General features: G+C 40.7%; 1 protein-coding gene across 1 annotated transcript in view; it reads left to right on the top strand.

Moving 5' to 3' along the window:
- The first annotated feature begins 2,134 nt into the window (after window positions 1-2,134).
- Window positions 2,135-18,235, top strand: part of LOC112316502 (leucine-rich repeat-containing protein 37A-like) — a 32,523-nt gene continuing 16,422 nt past the window's right edge. Inside the window, exons 1-5 of the mRNA XM_053911266.1 lie at window positions 2,135-3,945; window positions 7,136-7,207; window positions 13,899-13,970; window positions 17,347-17,418; window positions 18,052-18,132. Coding sequence (XP_053767241.1) covers window positions 2,135-3,945; window positions 7,136-7,207; window positions 13,899-13,970; window positions 17,347-17,418; window positions 18,052-18,132 — 2,108 coding nt within the window. The remainder of the gene's footprint in view (window positions 3,946-7,135; window positions 7,208-13,898; window positions 13,971-17,346; window positions 17,419-18,051; window positions 18,133-18,235) is intronic.

Raw genomic sequence — 18,235 nt, 5'->3', positions numbered from 1 at the left:
TAATTTTTGCGGACTAGAATGTTGGTTTAAGTACTAACATTAAATTCCTAGTATAAGAAATAACTCATTCTTCTATTCATCTATTGAGTACTTTGTAGGTAATAATGCTGTTGATGGTGTAAAGACACTGGTTACTAGCTTAATTTTCTAAAATTACAGATTTAAAAAGACTTACTCCCTGGAAATTGTTTTCCTTTTTTTGGAGAAAAAGTGTAAATGCGTATGTAAGGTGCTCACATGACATGTTACTGTAGGGCTGACAATGTGTTAATACAAAATCGAAATCATCTAGTTTTGCTTAAGCTAGAGGTATTGGCTGAATAAGGCATTTATTTAATTTTATTGTTAAAATTCAAAGTTACTTCAGCCTATAGGTTTAATGACATACGTTGCCAACACCTTGAGAAGGACTGTATAAGACAATCAATGTAGAATAGACATTGGGTAAATTTCTGACAGCACCTTGAAATCGAGCATTTGCTAATTAAAAAAAATTAAATCATAGTTGAAATAGAATAGTTCTTGAATTTAGCTTGTGTGAGACTTCTGAGGATACTTAGCTGGAATTTTGAAATGTAGAACCTCTGATGACTAGAGAAAGCAAAAGCTCTGTTTTATCCTGGACTTTAAGAAATCTGTCTGTCTTCCTGTGAAACATGTGAGGCAGGAATTCAGTATTGATAGTAAAGATTCCAGAAGCCTGAATATAACGAGAGCCATCCCCTATATGAGGCCAATCCTGGAATCAGTCCCATTTAAACGCCATTACTGTGTGCTCAACACTGGGAATAAGATGCAGCCCCTTCTCTCTTGGGGTTTATGTGCCAGAGGCTGTGCCAGACAGTTAACAAGGAGTAAAGAAAGATAGAATATAAGAAGCTGCGAGGGAAGCAAATTGGGTGCCAGCTGCAGAAAATGATTCTGAAGAAAATGATTCATCACCCCAGCTTTAACACCCCGAGTGTCTTCTCCCTGTGTGCCCACAGCGGGGACCTCTGCAAAGGGCCATCGTCACTTTTCTAGATTAATGGCTGTGTGGAGCCAAGAGGGAGGGGGACGTTTTCCTGACCATTGTGAAGGGTTGTTCACGTTGTCTCAGACCCTCTTTCCCAGACTGAATCACTCACCCTCTCGAACCCCACCCACAGAAATGTTGCAGTCCTCACTGATTCAGTGGTAGCCCCCGTCTAACTGAGTGGGGAGTGAAGGGTCAGACACGGATGCTGAGGATTTGAGGAAATGGCAACATTTCCCCTAATTGCCTGACTACCTGGTGTTCATTCTGTAGGTCAGCTACGTTTTTGAGAGCAGTATGGCCAAAGGAAGAATGTTGCTCAGATTTCAGCTTTAGGTAGGAGTTCAGGTTGCAGGAGCTGGACTAGCACTTCTGAATTTCTTGGGATGCCGGGCCCTGTGGCTTCCTTGGGAAGCTCTGCAGCACATGCTCCCCCGCCCCGCCCTTCCTCCTCTGTCCCCTCAACTTCCCACCACTCCTGCACTCCTCGAGTCTGGGGCCACCCATGTATGCAGGCCCAGTTCTGCCTCATTGTGAGGGGAAGTGGAGGGAAGGCCTGTTGGGAGGTAGTTGTCCCCTCTGCAGGGAAAAGGATCCCTTGGTCTCTGGTGATTCTGGGAAAAAGTCTTGCTCTCCTGCAGTCACTCTCAATCCAAGACTAATATAGGTTGGCAAAATAAAGGTTGGAACCTGAGGCAGGGAAGGGGTGCCTTGTTGCTAAGGAGTACGTGCGTGACACAGCTGCCGATTGTGACACGGCTGCCGATTGTGACACGGCTGCCAGTTGTTGGCTCCTGCTTGTGTGGTGCCTGCACCTCACTTGCTTGGGTCGCCTTGCTATGCTTCACTTGACTGGGTCACTTGTGCCTCACTCGCCTGTGTCGCATCGCTGTGCCCCAACTTCTCTGGGTCACTTGTTGTGCCCCACTTCCGTGGGTCAGTCGTGCCCACTTCCCTGGGGTGCTTGTTGTGCCCCCACTTCCCTGGGTCACTCGTGCCCCACTTCCGTGGGTCACTCGTGCCCACTTCCCTGGGGTGCTTGTGCCCCCACTTCCCTGGGTCGCTTGTTGTGCCCCACTTGCCTCGGTCGCTCATTGTGTCTCTCGGACTTCTGCCGTCATGTCCGGGCTGTACCTCTGGGCCCCACGGCTCCTTTTCATGTGGCAGCTGTTATGGCTGCTGATCCACGCAGCTCCAGCTCGGTTTCCAAAGTTGGCCCTGGATCCTGTCCTACTGACTTCCATTTCACCTGAGGAAAATGAACCATCTCCAACCCCTCAAGAGATCCCTGCTCAGGAACCAGAAGCCTCTGAGGTGGGAGAACCATATTCTACCGAGGAAGAGGCCTCAACTCAGTCTGCAATATCCCCTAAGTTGTTAAAATCTTTGTTCGTGTATGGAGTGCAAGAGGAGCTTCCAACTACTCCTGAAAATACTGAATCTTCAATTGAGCAGAAGAGTTCACCTCTGCTGCAATTGCCTCTTGCCAGTGTAGAGCCTTCTCCATTCCGGCAGAAGGGTCCAGGTCGGCGTCCGAAAACCTCTATGTATCTTAAGGTGACAGTCTCACCTCTAGGTTTGGGTAAAGCTCGATATCCAGTGTTGCCATATGTGATAACACCACAGCCTCCAAAGAATATTAAAGTATTGGCGACTGCGAAGGAGGTCTCGGCTTATTTTGCAAAATTTACTGAGGCGGTTGAACCTCCCAGCCAGGAGGAGTTCCCTCCAAAGCTCTCTGAAACCACAAAATCATCTTCATCCCAGCCTACTTCAGAGGCTGATGCTACAGCCATGCAGCTGACTCTAGCTCCTCCAGAACACCCTCAGGAGACACTGCCACATCGAGAACCTGTTCAGGCTCAGCAGCCAACCTGGTCTGAGATAACAGGTTGGCCTTTGAACCTGGAGCTCACCATAAAGCCGGAAGCTACTGTGGAGGGTGACTATCCAGCAGCCCTGCAGCAGACTCTAGCTCCTCCAGAACACCCTCATTTGACACTGCCATATCCAGAGCCTGTTCAGGCGCAGCAGCCAAGCTGGTCTGAGATAACAGGTCGGCCCTCAGATCTGGAGCTCACCATAAAGCCGGAAGCTACTGTGGAGGGTGGCCATCCAACAGCCATGCAGCAGACTACAGCTCCTCCAGAACACCCTCAGGAGACACTTCCACATCGAGAACCTGTTCAGGCTCAGCAGCCAAGCTGGTCTGAGATAACAGGTCGGCCTTCAGATCTGGAGCTCACCATAAAGCCGGAAGCTACTGTGGAGGGTGGCCATCCAACAGCCATGCAGCAGACTACAGCTCCTCCAGAACACCCTCAGGTGACACTTCCACTTCCAGAGCCTGTTCAGGCTCAGCTGCCAAGCTGGTCTGAGACAACAGGTCGGCCTTTGGACCTGGAGCTCACCATAAAGCCGGAAGCTGCTGTGGAGGGTGACCATCCAGCAGCCCTGCAGCAGACTACAGCTCCTCCAGAACATCCTCAGGTGACACTTCCACGTCCAGAGCCTGTCCAGCCTCAGCAGCCAACCTGGTCTGAGATAAATGGTCCGCCTTTGAGCCTGGAGCTCAGCATAAGGCCAGAAGCTTCTGTGGAGGATGACCATCCAGCAGCCCTGCAGCAGACTACAGCTCCTCCAGAACACCCTCAGGTGACACTTCCACGTCCACAAACTGTTTATACTCAGCACCTAGACTCGTCTCAGATGATAAGTCCAACTTTGGATGAGCAGTTTATCAGATTTCAGCATCCAGTGTCATCTGAGACAGGTCCTCCAACAGCTGAACAGAATGCCATTATGAACGTATGTGAGCTCTGTACCTGCAATAATGAGACGCTGTCATGTACTGGTTTCGGCCCAAAGCAGAGGCTCCACAGAGTGCCTGTGCCTCAGCCCAACACATACAACGGCACCTTCACCGTCTTGTAAGAATTGCCTTTCCTTGTTTGTTCTCTCATCCTGCCTGACATGCCAACCTTTTCCTCCAGGTCTTCCTGGGCCTTCCTCATCTTTCCAAACCCACTGACTGACTTCCTGTTTTTATGTTTAGTTTGTCATCTATTCCTTCTTTCTCCTTCTTAGGATCATTCCCTCCTTTACCAGTCTTTCCCTTGTAACTGCTTATTTTTCTGTATTGATATTTTTAGCCCCATCGTTTTATTCCTTAACCTCTGCTCTCCTCCCACCTTTGCTCCAACCTCTTTACAGCGACGCTGCCCCCTCCCCATCTCATTGGTGGTGATACAACAAAGTGGTTAAGAGTAGAGATTCCAGAGCCAGAGGGTCTGGTTTGAACCCAGCTGTGTCATGTATTAGCTTTGGGGCTCAATTTCTTCATCTGTAAAATAAAGATTTTGATAGCACCACCACACAGGGTTGTTGTGAGATTAGATGAGTTAATGAGTTAATGAGTTAATGTGTGCAGTACTTACAACAGTGCCTAACATATATCCAGTTACATGCAGAACTCACCTTTGCCACCTGGCTTTATATATATATATATATGATCGCCCATTTTGTGTCTAACCAGGGCTAAGTACTGTGGGAGCCACAGAAGTATGACATTGTCTAAGAAACATGACAATGATAAGTGGGAAGAAAGGGAATGTGACTAAAAAGGGAGATGATATATAATTAAATACTAAAAGGTACAGACCAGAGGTGCTATGATTCAGCAGAATCTGTAGTCATGGGGGAACGGAAGTCAGAAGGCTGCATAGCTAAGCTCTAACCTTAGTGGGGACTTAAAGGGTGGCTATCGTTTCTTACATAGAGAGAAAATAGTGAGGACGGTCTAGGCAAAGTCATGGCTGCAGGAATGACCAGGACTTAATAGACCAGTCTGGCTGTAAAGAATTGGTTTAGGAAGCAGTGAACACATATGATTATGAAAAACCTTGGCTACAGGGGTTTGGAAGTTCTCCTGAGATAGGGAGAGCCACTGAAAGTTTTCAGGTGAGAGAGACAGATGATTAAAATATGAGGATTATTTTAGACTCCATATGTGGAGTGGCCTTGAGAGGAAAGCTTGATTCAGGGAGTCCAATAGAGTACTCAAGCAAAATCTAGGGGTGAAGTGAGAAGGCATTGAATCTGAGCGGTTGTGATAGGAGTAGAAGAGAATCCTGGGAACAGTATAAAGGAAAAACTGACAGCTTTAGTAACTGATCGGAGTTGGGCAATGGGATGGACAGGAAAGACGAAAATCAAATATGACCCTGTAAAATTTCTGTCCTGGATGATGAGGTGAGTGATGGTGGTATAACAGGTGTACAAACAGCAGTTGGGAAAGAGGGCCAGGTTGAAGGAGATGAGTTCAGTTTGGGCATTTTGGGAGGCAGGGGAGCATAAAGCAGCCAGAAGGACTCTGGTTGAGTGGAAATGTCCACTATGCGGACAGACAGACAGATCCGTTTGACTTCTCTGACCTTCCCGAGAAGTGTGAATATAAACTGAATAGGTAAGTTGCTGCTGAGGGAAGAGAACAAAGCTAAAGGTAAAGATTCAGAGTCATCCACAGAGGTAATGGTTGAAACTGAACACAGGAATCTAACAGCTTCTTTGAAACACTTGTAATTCATGGATACATTCTCACAGTGTTGTCGTGGTGGTAGTGGTGGTTTTTAAAGTCATAAAAGTGTATAAGGTAAAATGTGAAAACCCCACCCAACCTTTTCTACCACTCCTGTTACCATTTTGGTGTGTGTCTATTCTAATCTCTCCCTTTCTTCTCTTCTCTCCCCTTCTTTTCTCTTTTTTCTCACCCCTCACTCTCTCCCCTCCTCCCTTCCTCCCTCCCTCCCTTCCTCCCCCATCCCTCTCTCTCTTTCTTTCTTTCTTTCCCAATTTTCCCCTTACAAAGGTAAAACCTTACTCTTTGCTCAGTGATTTCTGCTTTTCCTTGCTGAATATGTCTGTGAGATCTTTCTGTATTAGTCCTTCTCATTTCTAATTGCTGTTATCCTTCTAACACCTGGAGAGAGTTCCACACAGGGCATGGACCCAAAGTTTTGGTGTGGCCTGGCATAAGGTTTCTTTATGTTAATTTGCTGATAATTATAAGTTTTTGCCATTTTTCTGTTGAATTATTATTTCCCTGTTGATTTATGGAAGAAGTCATTTTTTTGGCTTAAAAATTTTTTTAAGAATTTTTAAATTGTTATTCTATTACAGTTGTCCCACTTCTTCCCCCTTTGCCCTCTTCTGCCCACCCCACCCCCCATTCCCACAGTAAATTCCCACACTGTTGTCCATGTCTGTGGGTCATTCATACATGTTCTTTGTCTAGTCCCCTCCCCTTCTTCTACTGTTATCCCCCTCTCCCCTCTCCTCTGGTCACTGTCAGTCTGTTCCATGTTTCCATGCTTCTGGTTCTATTTTGTTTGTTACTTAATTTTGTTTATTAGATTCCTTTTATGAGTGAGATCAAATAGTATTTGTCTTTCACTGACTGGCTTATTTCACTTATGAAGATTCGGAGAAAAGGGAACCCTAGTGCACTGTTGGTGAGAATGCAGACTGGTGCAGCCACTGTGGGAAACAGTATGGAATTTCCTTAAAAAACTAAAAATGGAACTGCCTTTTGACCCAGCAATTCCACTGCTGAGAATATGCCCTAAGAATCCTGAATCATCAATTCAAAAGAATTTATGCACTGTTATGTTCCGAGCAGCGCTACTTACAATAGCAAAGTGCTGGAAACAGCCCAAGTACTCAGTAAAGGAGTGGATCAAAAAAACTGTGGCACATTTACACAGTGGAATACTATGCAGCAGAAAGAAAAAAGGAGCTCCCACCTTTTGTGACGGCATAGAGTCATTTTAGACCCTAGTGATTTTGGGAAAAAAATGCATTCAAAGTAATTAACTTGCATTACCTAGCCAAGGTAAGAAGTTCAGGTTCCGAGGACATGCCTCATTGTTTGTGCCCGCGGCCCCACATTATGTCTGCGCTAACTGGGTGAACTGGGAAGCTGATAGCTATGGGAATGAGAAAGGTGGTGTTTTCTGCATTTGATTAATCCCCACAAGGGGGAGGGGGATTAATGCCATGATTGTTTCACTTTGTTCATTCTTTTCCTACTTATGTAAATATATTAACTGTGTTTCTTCACAGAAATTTGAAAGGCAACTCTATTTCTCAGTTTGATAAGGATACGTGGAAGTCATACCATGAGACTGAGAAACTGTGAGTATATTCTCTCCAAAAAGGAATACAACCCCTCCCCCCCCCCAACTGCATTATAAGATCCTTCTTGGTCCAGAATTGTGAGGTCAGTAGCTCTGAGAAAAGGTATTCGCCTCCGTATCCCAAATCAACCTCTATGGGTTCCAATTCTGCGTTTATTTAAAAAATTAAATTCGGCAGGCCCTCTTTAAAATAAGTCAACTTAACCTTATTTTCCCTATGACAAGTAACATATGATTATATGCTCCACATATAAAAATGAAATAACAGGCTTAGTGAAAACCCTGCTTCTACCCTCATCCCCCACCCTGAAGGTAACCACTACTCTTGGTTTACTATATATCCTTCCAGCCCTTTTCCCGTGTATTTGCCAGTTGTTGATAGCACAATAGGTGTGTTGTGTGATTTTCATTTTTTTAACGTAAATAAACAATAACTTGGCCCTTTCACCTCATGATATGTCTTAGATCTGTCTCCTTCCTAGTTACCCAGTTCATTTAAACTCTCGCATAATATTCCACAGTGTGGATGTATTATAGTTTAAGAATCCGCCTACCGATGGATGTTTAGATTATGTGCAGTTTTCCTGTTACATGTGTTGCTGCAATGAACATTCTTGTACATGTACCTTTGTGGACATGGGCAGGTATTTCTGCAGAATAGATATGTAGAAATGGAATTGCTGGGGAGAAGACTAGATGGATATAACATTTTAATTGCCCTCAAGGAAGTTGTGCCAACTTACGCTCCAGTCAACAGGCCAGGACAGCACTCGTTTTCCTCTCCCCTCCACCACGGGGTGGTCTCCACTTTCTGGTTGATCCAGTGAGTGAATGAAAGTGGTCTCATCTGAATCTGAATTTTTCTGATTACTTGTAAATTTAACTATCTTTCAATATTGAACATTTATATCTCTTCTCTGAATTTGCCCTGTCCTTTTTTGCCTATTTTAATTAAATCATTGAGGGTTTTTTTTTTTTTTTATCGATTTGTACAAAAGTCAGTTTAGGTACCTAAGTAATTTGGGAAAAAATATTTACATTCAACGTAATTAACTGGCATTTTTCAGGACAGTGTGTGTGTCATACTATTAGTTCAACTTGAACAGATGTTATAAATGACTTCTAAATTAATAATAAGAGACATAGTAGCCCCAGTAATCTAAAAGTAGGGTTTATGATCACCCTCTAAGATTCCTCCCTTAGTCTGATATCTTATTGGCAAAGAAAAATGCTAGAACTGGGCAGTTGTTTTATTTTAACTTATGAACTCCTTTGAAACTATGTATAGTTTATATTTCCCATGATAGTAATTGACTTGGAGATTTTATTTCCCAAACTTGTAAGAAAAATGAAAGTCATTTGGCACAAGAAATAAATAACATTAGTTTCCTTTAAGGAGTAGAGGGAGTGGGGTAGTTTTGAAAGATGTTGTAAGAGAAAAAACTTGGGTTGTGTATTATACGCCTTTGGAATTTTGAGCCATGAGAATATATGTTACATATTTTTTCACTTGAAAATTAAACATTAATTTTTTAACAACCTGTGTGTGTTTGGGAGCTTATACACAAAAACATCAATCTGGTAAGTGTTGAAGATTTCTAAGTCAGCTTGAGATTTGTACCTTTTAAGGGAGAGGTTCCATACTGAGGGTCAAGAGACCCTCGGGGAAGGATTTCTTAACATTTTTTTTCCCCATTAGTCTGTCTGGTTACGTACAGAAGCCTCTGTTCTTGGGGACTATGTTTTTAAATGATTTATAAGCTAAAATGCATAAGAAAATAAGGCAAAACTATTATTGAAATACAGTTTTCAAAATATTTTTTTAAAAGTTTATTGATATAGTAATAAATCTGTTTCTCTTAACATATTAAGTAACTAGCTATAGTGGTAGATCTAACAACTCTTTTTTTCCTAACAACTGTTATAACTTCAAAGGAGTGGTGAGAATGACATCTGCCACAAATATGTGACATGAAAATATCTGTGGTTTCTGCTGGAGACCAAATTAACTACTATCCTGTTCATCTAGTTGGTTAGTTGCCTACATCCACAAGGCAAGACAATGCGAATTTCATTAGAGGTTTGAGAAAACAGAGATTTAATTTTATGTCCCATTCAGGTTTGGACCCTGAATTCAATCCATTCAATCCTATTCACTGACCTCTGCCCTGAAGGGATGATCCAGGAATGGAAATTACACGCACACTTTCCCGTGTATTCAAAACAAGGCAGCTTTCTAGGGAAAGGGTTCATAGCTCTTACGAAGTTCTCACAGGGCTCCTGTTTCAAAAGATTAAGAGTCACAAATGTAGGGGAGAAGAAAGACATTTCCTTTTCTGTAAAGCTGTACTGAACCTCATGAGTGATGATAAATGGATGATTTGGTTTAAATAGAAGTAGTATCCTGAAAACCGATACCTGTCACTTTCCGAATTCATTGAACAAATATTTATGAAGCATCTGCTGTGTGCCAGGAATTTTTTTACATGCCGGGGTTACAGGTCTTAGAACAAAATAGACAAAATACCTCGGTTCTCATGGGGTTTACAAGAATATAATGTAAAAATGAATACATAAATATAATAAATAGATATCATTTCAAGTATTAATAAGTTCTTTGGAGAGAAAGCCAGGGAAGGAAAAAGTGAATAGATTCTAGAATGGCCTATTGTTTGCATTTTAGGTTTACTTAAGTACTAATAGCTCTCATGGTCTGAGAGGTATTTGCAGCTAAGCAGGAAGTCCTAGCTGTAGAACAACTACAAATCTTGAATGACTCCATGGGTGCCCTCCTCTATTATCCCAGTATTAATAAAAAGGTACAGCCCTAGGTCCATGGAAGCATCCACCAAATATTTCCTTACCCAAGCCACCGCACCAATATTACTCATACTCAAAAAAAAAAAAAAAAAAAAAAGAAAGAAAGAAAAGTAAAAGAAAAAAAACCCCTGAGCCTTCTCCATTTTCTAGAAAGTACAGAGGTGGGGCTAAGGATGATTGTGAACAATATAGACTCAAGAGTAAATATTGTGACGTTGAGAAGCTTGTTTGGTGAAAGGAAGCCTGGCCAGAAGTCAGCCATGGGTATTTCTGAAATGTCATTCATGCCTGGATTTGATATTTTCATGATGTGAGAATATTTTATATCTGGCTTTAACTCTTGTTCCCTATAGTTTTTTTTTCTTTAGTCAATGAATATCTGAAGTTCTGCAAATCAGTGTATCCTATGCTAGTTAGTTGCTTATTTGAAGCTCCTTTTTACGGGGTAATTTTTTGATGACTGACTCATTCTCAGTCTAAACTTTCCTTCCAGGTGTCATTTATTATTGTTATTCAAAATGTTTTAATCTCCTGTCATCCAAATAACTTCACAAAGAGAAACCATTCAAAATACATACATGCCCTTTAGCTACTCCCCATCCACCCTGATATTCAAACTCTTTCTCCAAACAGTCTGACGTGGGCAGCAGCCAATCAGAGAAGACTGCTATAAACAGCGGAGGATTAGCCCTCATTTCTTCTCTGGCCTTACTGAATCCTTGTCAGATTTATCATTTTTAAAGTTAAAATTAGTATATACAACTTTGATTTGTGTCCTTATTTTTTAAAATACCATTATTTCCTATGACCTTTTTGTACATCAGCTTTATTATATACACACAGTTTTGTTAAGTGATTTGGGGAGGTACAATTTTTCCAACTTTTTATATTTATGAAAAGGTTTACTATAAACATCTTTGGACATATTAATTTGGGGTTTTTTTGGACCATTTCCATGGAAGTATGAAGGGAGGTGAGGAGAGAATCACAGTGTCACCTCTGACCATCCCCCTTCACACATATTCTGACCATCACTGCTGTTCCTTCTAACGTGGTGAACTTCACATTGAGGTCAGTCTTTGATGCATTCTTAGGATTCCAAGAGTTTTTTGTGGGAATTAAAGTTTTTGTGTTTTTATTTTAATGCTCTTTTAAAAATGTAACTATCTTCTGAGTCATATGAACTACCTTATAACTGAGAACCATCCTTGATGTCAGTTGTGGAGTTTCTGGACTGTGATTTTTTGCCATGTGCAATGAGTAAAGAATTAAGCTTCAAGGTAGAGTGATGCTCTGAGATGGAGTTAATGTAAATATGTGGCCAACAGACACTGCGAGGGAAAGCGGACTGTTTCAGATGCCGAACTGGGTGGAAATAGTTTCACAAGGCAACATAGCATGTTCTCAAATCCCCAAGGCTCCTGAAGGATGTACGACTTAATATTATGTGCAGGAGGGGGATTCTCCCAGCAAGAGATGCTAATTTTGACATGTTGCAGAGCTGCTTCTTTGCTGGCTCTCTGCCACTCCCTCACTCCGCTCTTGGAGACACTGGCTATGTGCCTTTCTGCTCACCAGGTGTAAGAAACAAGTACAAACTCCCCCCCCCCCCCCGCCCAACCCCTACCCCAAGCACGTTCCTAGTCAGTGCTGCAAGACTAGATAAAGCAAAGGTCTTAATATTCCTCAGGCAGACCAGGTGTCAGGTTTGTCTGCGGATCATTCCTGTCCCCTTCCTTTTTCACTATGGGAACTCATTGGCCAGATCTCTCAGCTTTCTGATTTATTCAGTTGTCATTCTGCTGCTCATTTACTGAGTATTTTTTTTATGAATGGTAACACTTCATGTGTATAATCTTGAGTTGATTATTTTCAATGGATGTACTAGCTGCTTACATCTGTCTGAGGATATTAATTATGCTATTCTGAAGTCCTCTTGTGCTTCCTCTGTTAACTCTCATTCATTGCCTATACACTCTTAGGTTTATTTTTGTTTTCTGTCCTTAGTGGAGTTGGCTTTCTCAAGTTCTTTGCTCATTCCTGAGTGCAATTTGCAATTGAGATCCTACTGCTTCTGTTTCTGGCTGCAGAGGAGAGGGAAAATGAGCTGTTGGGGCTTGTGTTTTGATCGAAACTCCTGAGAATAGGAAGAGGTGGAGATGGTTTCTGGTGGCTAGTCACAGAATGAATACCCTTTCTCCAGTGTTCTGGGACCCTGCCCCCTTTCTAATAATACCAGTTGCTCCCACCTGGAGGAAGACACCCTTTGCAGCCTGGCCCAAGGAGGGAAGATGCAGGGTTGAGGTGCTGCCAGCTGATCCTACTGCAGTATCCCAACCACTCAGCTGCAGGCTGCTCCGGGGCATTTCTGGTAAGCGAGCATTTGTGAAGCTGCTGCCACGCTTTTATACCTTTTTCTTTATTAGGGATTTTGGTGGAGGTAGAGACTTGGCATGTTTCAATCTGCTAACTTGAAATAGCACAACATCTTAGGAAAACACTTTTGTATCCCTGTTATATCCTAGAGAAACTCAGGCAAATGTCTACCAGCATACAAGTAAAAGAATGTTGGTAGAATGTGGTAGAATGAATAATGTGTGGTATAGTCATACAATGGAATACTATTCATTAGATGCATAATGCAAACCACATGGGTAATCTTAAATTTCTGGTATCCACTTAAAAATAAAAGTAAAAAAAGACAGTAAAATAAATGTGGATACATTTTATTTAATAATATCCAAAATATTATCATTTTGATATATAATATATAAATTATTAATAGGATAGTCTACATTTTTTTCACATTAAGTCTTCAAAATATCCATTGTATTGACATTTATAGGTGGAATCAATATAAAAACTGTTAATAAGAAAGTTTACATTCTTTTTTCCATTCTAAGTCTTTGAAATCTCAATTTGGTTGCTAAAAATTTTTTATCAGAAAGACGATCTATATTTAGATTTTATAAATTTACAGTTGAAAAAGTAACATACAGGAGGATGTTAAGAATAGTGTAGAGAATAGAGAAACCAAAGAACTTTATATGCACGACCCATGCACATGAACAGGGTGTTGCTGGAAGGAAGGGGGCTACCAGGCAGAGAGGGACAAAGGGAAAAAGTAAGACAACTGTAATAACATAATCAATAAAATACACTTAGAAAATAAAATAAAGTAGCATCACACACTCAGGTTGTTGCTAACATACTTAAAGGGACTCAGAGGAAAAGCTGTGATTGGAAAGGGGCACCCAGGGGGCTTCTGGGACGCTGGCCGTGTTCTCTCTCAACAGGAATGGTGTTTTATGGGTGTTTGTATTTATCTTGTGTGAATTTTATGCACAAGATAAATACAAACACCCTTTTATGCACATTTTAGTTTTCAAAAGAACTTTTTAATGGGGGAGAGAATTAAATGACTTCATTCACAGCTGATATAGTTCTGTATGGGGCTTCCGTAATACGTTTTGGGAAAAGAGGGGAGGAAATGGCAGTTCTGCCCCGTGGTACCACCAGAGTCAGGTTCTAACAGAGACTTTGTCATCTAGAGAGTAAGCACTAAATACGTGATTTGGTCAGAAGAGTGAGCAGGAGTCTGCGTGTGAGTGAGTGTGTGTGTGTGTGTGTGTGTGAGTGTGTGTGCATGTGTGTGTGTGTGTGTGTGTGAGATGGAGAAGGATGGACACAAAGGAAGACATGAAAAGAAAGGTTTGAATAAAAACAGCAGAGATCAACCCCCTTACATGAAACAAAAGTTAGCATATTCTGATGGCACCTTACCCAGGTTTCTCCATATATAGTTCTGTATAGTAAATACTTGTAGTTACTTTGCATTTTGATCCAGAAATAACCTTTTTGTTTTTCAGAATCCTGAGTGACAATAATTTAAGAGAATTACGTAAGGAATCGTTTGAAGGCCTGCTCTTCCTCAAATATTTGTAGGTTAATTTTATTTATTTATGACTTTTTAGCTCTATTATCTATTCAATAAATAAGGGCTTCAAATTAGATAATCTTTATAATTTCTCTGCTACAATTATGTAAGTTATTGTAAATAAATAACTCGAGCCTATCTTGAGCATTAGGTTCTTAGGCCTGCGCTCAATCCACTGAGCCACACCCGCCAGTGATCTTGAGCATTTAATATCTCCAATGCATTTTCAATTTTGTAATTATACAGACAAGACGTAGATAGGAAAAAGCCTTCGGTTATAGAGAAAAAGTGGTAATAAGGTCTGAGTAATTATACACACCCATATGAACCTTGTTACATAAGTGTTCGTGTTACCACATTTAGTTTAGGGCCCATGGATCAAATCGTGCCTATGGTCTGTTTTCATACAGTCCATAAGTTAAGAATAATTTTTACACTTTTAAAGGGCTGTAAACAAAAAAAGAAAAGAAAGAAACAAAGAAGAATATGTGAGAAAGACTTTCTGTGGCCTGCAAAGCCTAAAATATTTGCTGTCTGACCTTTTCAGAAAAGGTTTTGAAATGTTGATTTAGTAAAATGAGAGGAATTCAGGTTAACCTCAAATTGTCTCCTATGGGACAAGAAAATATAGAACACTTACATTAATTCAAAGGCCATTAACCCAGAAGTTTCCGATAATTTAATCTAAATTAGATTAACATTTACACATTAAATGTTTAACTAAGCAGATGAATTATGTAAACAGTATTATTATGAACATGATAAGTTACCAAGAAAGCAGATGGGTGTTCAGGATTTCAATGTTTAAAATGATGGTTAAGTGGACAATAGTTAGAAATATCGCCCTAAATAAGCATATCACAAAGGCCCCTAACTTTGCTAATTATAAAATAAAAACCTCTCCAGCCTCTTGTCAAGAAGAAATGCTTGCCTAGTGATTCTATTTATTTAGAGATAAGGAGATGTTCTTTGCTATAAAAATGTAATTATTATCCTTTGTCCACAGCATCCAGAGAGTGTATGTCATTCATCTTTATTAAGCTAATTAATGATGCTCCTTAGCAAATAGATTCTTTTTGCAAATGTAGAAGGCTTAAGGGAAGTGAGTAGAAAGAGCCTCATATGACACAAATAGTCCTTTGAATGATCAAACTTTTGAAGCCTCAGGGCACAACTCCTTTTGTATTGGTCCTCTTGGGTACCTGCCTTGCGGGTTCCACCTTACAAACAGTTTGGAGGAAAACAAATGAGGTAACTAACTGCTCAGTAGAGTAGGTCATTCATTACTTCTGCTGGGAAATACTTTGTAAACTAATTATTTCATGCTAGCATAAGTATTCCCATTCATTAAAAAGTGCCAATCAACAAACAAGATAAAAAAGAATATGCCAAGCACTGTGCCCAGTATTGTAGGCACAAATACAGGTAAGATGGGGCTCCTACCCTTCTAGTAACTTCTGATCTCTCGGGAAATAAACATACAAGCTCAACCCGCAATGCACAAGCACTGAACGAAGACAGAGTGCTGCAGAGGCACACAAGGGGGAGCCATAAAGTAATAAAACTACGTCTCCTTTACAGAAGTCATTTTTCTGCCTTTGCTCTCCAGCTATTTGTTTATTTTATAAGTATTTGAGTTTGTGTATGTTCACATGTCAGTTTTAAACATGATAGAAAATGCAGGTGAGCAAGACCTAGCCCATCCTTTCAAGGACTTTATGCTCAGAGGAAATAGGATGCAGAAATGGCTGTATCAAAAAGAAGAAATGGAGACGGGCAATGAGAGGTGTAAATTGGTTTTGGAACACAGCAGAGGGAAAAGACACTTCAAGTTGGATCAGCGAAGGTGTTACTAGAACAATGCTGTTTGAAGAGGACCTTGAAGGGCCCTTGGGGATCATCACGAAGATGCATTGGGTAGAATAAACATGCAAAAGGAGCATGGGGGAAGGCAAAACACAGAAAAGAAAAAAACAAACCCTTGAGTATCTGTAGAGTACAGGTAGAGAGAGCAGGAGATTAGAGTCAGATCTAGGGCTTTGAAGGCCAAGCCAAGGATAACATGCCGAGCTACCATGTTATCACACCAGTGCTCTAGGACAAACTTTAGCCCACAACAGAATCACTTGAAGAGCTTGTTAAAACTCAAGCTCCACCCCTACAATTACTGATTCAGCTGGTCCAGGGTAGAGCTGAGAATTTGCATCTTCAATAAGTTCCCAAGTGATGCTGGCTGGTATTGAAGAGCCACTTCTGGAGTGTTAATCTGGTGACTTTGTGCAGGATGGATTAGAAAGGGAGCAACTAGAGATGGAAACGCCAGTCAGAAGACAGTTATACTCACCTAGGGGAATAGCGGGGGACTAAGCTGGAATCAATGGAAATAAGAGTAACTATAGACTAGAGAAGAGTGGGTGTTTTGAAATAAAAACCCAGTACCATTTTGTTTTTTGTTGTCCCACCACTGTACAACTGAAGTAATGAAATTCATGGATTATTAAAGCAATGTAAAATCAAAAATGAATTTCTAGTAACATAATGGAACGTATCATTCTGAATTAGTTCAAAGTTCTGTAGTAAGAAAAGGAGCAGCTTCCTTTTAAGTTATGTGAAAAGGGATCTTTTATTTCTTCTGGTATTGAATTGGCCTAGAAAAACAGAACTTAACCAGGAATGTATGTAAGTGTGAGACTATTTCTCTTTCATATTGGAAATTTATAATTATATATAAAGATAAAACTTTGAGCTCATAATCTAAATTTGGTGAGACCACAAAAGGTCATCTAATCAATTCTGCTCTCAGGAAAGACTATCTTCAAAATCTATCAAGATCTACAGTTGTGTACTGTGTTTTGCCATGTACAATGCACGCCCATGTTTTGGGCCCCAACTTTCAGGGAAAAAATCCTTCGTTTTCATTTTTAAATTCAGTTTTTTGTTTATTTATATTTAGAAACAAAACCAGTTATCATATTCCAGGGTATTATTTTGCATACAGATATCATTATTGCTTTCTAGAGTTGCACTTTTAATGTATAGGCATAAATAAAAGAATTTAAAGCATTTATATAGATACAGAATTAGTACTACCCATGTATAATGCACATCTGTTTTTTTCCCTCAAAAATTTGGGCAAAAAAGTGTGCATTATACATGGCAAAACATGGTATTTTATTTATAAAGATCACGAAGGTGAGACTCTTTAGGGAGGTGAGGGCAGGGTTAGGAGCTCGGGAAGGCTCAAATCCCAATTCCTAAGATTCAGAGTTTAAACTAAAGCCATGTATTCATTATTATCCTTCTAACCGCTACCAGTTATTTCTACTATTTAGGTATCTCATAGCTAATTGAGGCAATATTTTTCTTTTACTTCTTTCTAGAGATTTATCTGGCAATAATATAAAATTTATTGAAGAGAGTACGTTTGAAACACTGCCTTTTTTGGAATATCTGTAAGTTATAACTATAACTCCATTATGTCTAGTATTTTTACAAAGCTTTGTAAACCTCTTTGTTATTTCTTTTGAAGTAAGATTAAAATTTTATTACTAGAAAGCTACTAAAGTTATGTGGCAAATCCTTTTTGTTTGTAGCACAGGCTAGTGTGAGAATTATCTCCCAGGTCAGCATGGAGGATTCTACAGCAGTGGTTCTCCACCAGGGTGATTCCGCACCCAGGTTGGCAATATCCACAGGCCGAGTTAGTTGTCAGAACTGTAGCTGGGCCACTGGTGTGTGGTGGACAGGGCCAGAGCTGTTCAACGCCCTGCAATGCGCAGGACAGGCCCCCAGAACAAGGGATTATCTAGCCCAAAATGTCAGTAGTGTTTAAATTGTGTAACCCTGTTCTAGAGAAATAAGGAGCACTCAATACAAGTATTGTTCGAGCACTTGCTGTTTTGTGTCTAATGCACCACATGTGTGAACACGAGAGCACAAGCAGACATCTTCCCCTGTGAGATTTATTCAGTGTATTGAGGGAGTACAGAGGTTGTTTCGTCATAGAAAAATTGGGATCACTGCCGAAGGAGAAATGATCTGAAAAATTTTTTTTGGTCTTCTTTTGCTTGTGTCTTCTTTTGAAGAAATCTCGGTGGCAATTTACTCACAGAAGTGAGCTCTGGAATGTTTCGGGCCTGGCATGGAATGCAGTTTTTACACACGATGTAAGTGAAATAGAAGATAAATCCATTTAAAAAGTTATGTGTAAAAACATCGTATAGTGATTGGTTAGCTGGGTGTAAGCCCAGTTTGAACTCTGAAAAGTAT

This window comes from Desmodus rotundus, chromosome 9 (genome assembly GCF_022682495.2).
Source record: "Desmodus rotundus isolate HL8 chromosome 9, HLdesRot8A.1, whole genome shotgun sequence".
Lineage (NCBI taxonomy): Eukaryota > Metazoa > Chordata > Mammalia > Chiroptera > Phyllostomidae > Desmodus > Desmodus rotundus.
This window is presented reverse-complemented; position numbering and strand designations above follow the sequence as displayed.